The sequence below is a fragment of the Otolemur garnettii genome, unplaced genomic scaffold, assembly GCF_000181295.1.
Source record: "Otolemur garnettii isolate 467f Iridium unplaced genomic scaffold, OtoGar3 scaffold00059, whole genome shotgun sequence".
Lineage (NCBI taxonomy): Eukaryota > Metazoa > Chordata > Mammalia > Primates > Galagidae > Otolemur > Otolemur garnettii.
In genome coordinates, this window is record NW_003852454.1 from 9,803,275 (window position 1) to 9,808,687 (window position 5,413).

The following is a 5,413-nucleotide window of genomic DNA, read 5'->3' on the forward strand; positions in this document are numbered from 1 at the left end:
GGGAGAAGAAGAAAGAAGGAAGGAAGGGAGGGAAGAAGGAAGGAGATATCAATAAGAGGGAGAGCATATAAGGGTAATTTGTACATATCTACAACCAAAGGATGAAGGTGTAAGAACCAATACAAATAAAACAAATTTCATCAGGAAATTCATAAGATGAAAGCCCTCTGACTAGGGAAAGAAATGTGGAAGATACAGCTTTGGAAATGAGTCTTAAACCATGAGAAGGCTGAGCTGGAGATGGAGGATGAAAAGTACCAGAGGATTAGGCACAGAGTCTGAGAAGAGTAGGGCCTATTGTGGGGTGAAGGCGTGATAGCTGAGTGCTGTTACATTTCTCTTATTTCTCTTTATGGTTGAAAGTTGTAGCTACATGAGACATTCTACAACTCTCCCTGGTTCTGTTCCAGGAACTGGTGGTTGGTCCCCAGCAGACTCCAATGCTCAGCAGTGGCTCCAGATGGACTTGGGAAACAGAGTGGAGATTACAGCCGTGGCCACACAGGGAAGATACGGAAGCTCTGACTGGGTGACAAGTTACAGCCTGATGTTCAGTGACACAGGACGCAACTGGAAACAGTACAAGCAAGAAGACAGCATCTGGGTAGGACATCTTTTCTCTTTCCATGAATAAAACTGAGCTGTGCTAATGATAACAGTGAACATCGCTGTCATTTTTCTATACCCAGATTGTCAGTAGCTTAATAACAGTTGAGTGCTCGTTAGAAGTAATTATGAGGCCCTGTATAAATCCTGCCCCCAGCGTGGCTCCAGTTCCTAGGAAAATTTGGATATTTGTTGCAAAGAGTTCAGTTTCTCCTTTTATGACAACTTGAGTAATTCACTCACTGAGCTTCAGTTTCTCCATCTATTGAAAAAAAATGGAGAAATACATTCCAACATCTGATTGTTAATGAGATTACATTGCTTTATTGAGTATTTATCAATTTATATATTTGTTTACTATGTACCAAGCACTTTGCATGTTTTATAACAACTCAACTCAGTTATGTTACTTGACCAAAGTTGCCCAATTTGTGAGTCTCAGCATGGGAATCCACAGTCTGGTCTGACTTTAAAACCTCAGTAATGAAAAGCCTCCATCTAAGATTTGAGAATAATTGAAAGAGTTGAATGTACTAATAAAATGTAGAACTATTAAGTCGTTATAAACAATCTCCAGCTTGGGAGTGAAGGACAGTTTGCTCCATGCCATAAAATGGGACTTTGCTTTCCCCATGACAGACGAAAAGCTGTCCGCAAATGATTAAGTGAGGAAGAGAAGGAGGAACGGCAGATAATCAAAGTCAGCTGATGGCAGGGGCTTCGGAACCTTATGCATTGGGGAAAAGAAGTTGTTGGCTTTTACTACTTTTAATTTTGGGAAAACATCATCAACTTTTTATCTAAGTGTACGTAAAATGTGATGATTTACGACTCATCGCATATTCTTGCCTTCAGGGAATATCTCCCCTTACATCATGCCAATTAAAATTTTACATTGTTCACGTGTGCGTATTTCCATGTTGGCCCCACTTTGCTGAAAAAGAAAATCGACTTGTATTTTATATATTTATTGTTAATTGTTAATTACCTACCCTCACTTGGGTTTCCAAGGGAAAATAGTAGTAAATGGAGGATGAAGATTAGTTATGGCAAAGAAAGTTTTTATTGCCATCTTTATTCTAGGTCACTTGTAATATTAATAGAGGGTATGCATTTTATTCTTTTTAAAAATAGTCTTTTGAAAACTATTTTATTTTTCTTCCTCAATTGTGAAGCCCCCATGAACTTGTGAAGATTTTGGGTTGATTTAGTTCTTAGTTTAAAGTGAGAAATAAGCGCACCTTCCATTCTGAGAAACAATTTTGAGGTGTTACGATTAAAGGGACAAACAGATATGGGATTATTTGTTTACTCCGGCACTTTTAATCAAAACTGGTTGTTTTTCAAATTGAGTTGCAGGTCTGGGTTATTTTGTTTAAATATTTTTTTTACTCAAGTTTCATTTTCTTCAGAACCAAATGACCTGTTTCCAGCCTACCCTCTGGATCAGGATGTATTTCAACAGATGACAGTTTCACTGAGTTTGTGGGCGGCAGCACAAGGCCTCCGCCACCTCCCTGCCCTGGTTGATTTACTTGTTTCTAAATCATTCCAAACTCTATGTCCATGCAGCCCCTGTGCCTCATATTACAGGACACATGAAAGGAACTAATTTGGAGATGGCTATTTTAAAAATTGCAGGATTACTAAGGCGACCAGCATTGGGGGTGGGGAAAGGAGATGATCCCCTTCCTTACCTGACACCTAAACAGCCTTGACCTTGCTGGGCAGGGAGAAGATGCTGAGCAGTAGAGAAGGGGAGGCAGGGACCTCTGTGCACCCAGGCAGTCAGCTCCCACTACAGCTTCCCCAGAGATCCTGGCAACGTGGGCAGGGTACTTGGGAGGGAAGGAGGCAGCTTTAGGACCAGCTTGCCGACTGCAGATACTGGCAGGAGAAGTGATTGGAGGCAGGAGCATCACAATTTCCAGTTTAAAGAGTAAAATGCAATGACATTGGGCAGGAGCATCATAATAAGTCATATGCAGTAACTAGGCTCAAATTTGGAAAAATGGGCATCCACCTATATAAATTTTGGGAAGAATAATGGTTTCTGAAGACCCTATTACACACCATATTTTTAAGCAAATGTAATTCTGTATATAAAAAAGCATCATTCTATAAACTCTGGTGATTGAATATTAATATTGCTTGAACAAGACACTTGAGGGTCACAGAGCCCCCACTCTCAACTAGAAAATAGCCCACACAACTATACATCACAACTAAGATTTACACATACTTGATTGCAAAACTGTACTTTCTGTTTCTTCTTGCCTATGCTTGATTTTTTTTTTAATTTTCACAAAATTAACTTATTCTTCTTACTTTCAATGGTAGCTTTGTTGGACCCACTCTTCAAGAATAATATTAGACTTTATTGTTTAATTCAGATGTTGCTAAATCTAAAAATGCAACAGCACCGACAATGCCTACCTTTACTTTCACATGCTGTGAATAGCACTTAACCCCCTGGAACTGTCCAGGGCTTTGGATATTTTACCAACACGTTATAGAAACATGTAAAATATGCCTGTGGCTAAAATTCATCAGTACTTTCATCAGATTATTCTGTTTGATGAAACAGATTACCTTGAGAGATTTGCTTCTTATTTTTAAGTTCAAATTAGAATTAAGACTATAGACTCACCAGAGGTTAAGCCTTGTAAGTAAGATCAAACCCATAGCCAAACATGAGCTTTTAATAAAACCGTCTACATTTTTCTATTTAGGTTTTCAGAAAAAGTCAGTTTCTAAAGACATTGATATCAAATCCTGGCTTAAGGATGGTGGATCCGAGAAGTAGGGCATCTCCAGAACATATGCTTCCCCCTGGTCTTTTGAAGATCCCCAATTTTTAGATGATACAGACTTCGTAATGCTTTTTAAAGTTGATTTACCAAACTACGAACACAACACATTCTATGGATGGGACATCAATGTGCCAGCACCCGAGAGATTTATTTTCTTTTACAAAATTCACTTTAGAACAAGAATCCTAAAAGGATACCTTTCTTGTGTACAAAGGATACCTTTGTAATCCTAGGATACCTTTCTGGTGTACAAAATCTTCACTCCCTAAAAATCCAATTTGGAGACTTTCTGATCTGGCATTGAATGGGATGTTCATGAATGAGGCCACTTGGTGACATAGCATGATTTATGAACAAGCCAGAGCCCCTCACTTCACTAAATAATCAAGCAAGAAGATGTCTCAGGGACAAACTCAGCAATAATTTTTAGAATCTTAGCAGACCCCCAAATCTTCCTCATTGGTGTGTAGACATATGGAAATAATACAAATATTAAAATCTCAATTCTGAGGAGCAATCTTCTTGGTAAAGTGGATTAACTTACTTGGCACAAAAGGATTTCTTAATTAAATCCCCCCAGACTAGGTCCTGTGACCAGTTATTTGGAAAGATGTGCCAGAAGAAACACTGCCCCAGTTACATCCCTGAAGAATCAGAGCTGATATCTGCAGAGTCCCCATATGGTCAGTAAGACTGGCTGCTGCCCCTGTCCAATGTCCCCATGTCCTCAACTACTCTTCACGTGGTTAATTTCAAGATCCTTCCCCAGCTCATCATCCCTTCCAAAAATTCAGTATTTTATGAATATTCAACTTATAGTTTTCTGCTGTAAAAATCGTGGTGTCTGTTTCCGAACTCGTGAGCCATCCAGTCCTTTATCACAGACTCTGTGGGCTCATGCACCATGAGGGTCTATGGGTTCCTGTATCTCGCTGGGCTCTGCCTTAATACAAAGGTCTTGCATTTGTTACACAGCAGTTTTCTCATGCCGCGTTCAATTGAAACAATGGATTATGCATTTTGGTTATCAATTCCCTGATTTCACCCTTCAGCGACTTCCAAATTCTCTGGGAGATACTCTCCCATCTTTATGATTTATACACATTTATTCTGCCAATTTGCCCTAGAATATCCTGAGTATTGATCACTGTTTGATATAGTATTTTAAGCCTACCAATTTCAGAAAACAATTTGAGAGTGAGAATCTCATTACCATCAATGTATGTCTTTTAAACTCTCATTATACGCCAAGCACTGTGCTAGGTGCTAGGCATACCAAGGGGCTTAAGACGGGGTCTCCCTGTTCACTGGTGTACAGAACCATTAAGAAAACAAATAAATGACACAGGGACACAGCATATGTGTATGTTGGTGGTGCCTATGGTATTTCACACACAAAAAGCTGTCAGAGAGGGTTTGCCTGACAGTATCAGAGTGAGAGAGACTTGGATGAGTTGAACAGGCAGGGATCATGTTGAAGTTACTTTGGCTTCTCAGCAATTAGAGTGCTGTTGCCTAGTGCCTAGTGAAAACTCAATAAATGTAAGAAGCTGAGGAGAGAAAATGGTAGCAAGGAAGATGCATTCACAGCAGGAGAAATGGCTGTAAGCAAATCTTTAAAGGAATAGGGAGAAGTTGTGCTACGTATTTGGTTTGCGAAGGGTCAATGCATTTAGTCATAAGATTTTTCTGGCCAGTGATACAAGATGAACCTGAAGACAGAGACTGACTAGAGATTGTGGACCATGAGCACCACCATATCTTCTTTAGCTGGGGTGTCAGTATTTGGCAGTCACCAGTGTTTGTTCATACTTTTTGTTTAAACATTTTTTTTCTGTTGTTAAATAATAAAACTATATATAGGAACATGATATCAAATATATCTCTCAGGTTGTTTATAATGGTTCTCTCCTTTGTTCTCTCAAACTGGAATAAGCTTTGGCTATAGATATTAATTTCATAGTTGGCCATCATTAAAACTCAGTTGAGAACTT

General features: G+C 39.2%; 1 protein-coding gene across 1 annotated transcript in view; it reads left to right on the forward strand.

The window, feature by feature from the left end:
* The window catches only part of CNTNAP5 (contactin associated protein like 5), an 801,226-nt gene that overhangs the window by 192,115 nt on the left and 603,698 nt on the right, over positions 1–5,413 (forward strand). Inside the window, exon 3 of the mRNA XM_003792647.1 lies at positions 411–604. Coding sequence (XP_003792695.1) covers positions 411–604 — 194 coding nt within the window. The remainder of the gene's footprint in view (positions 1–410; positions 605–5,413) is intronic.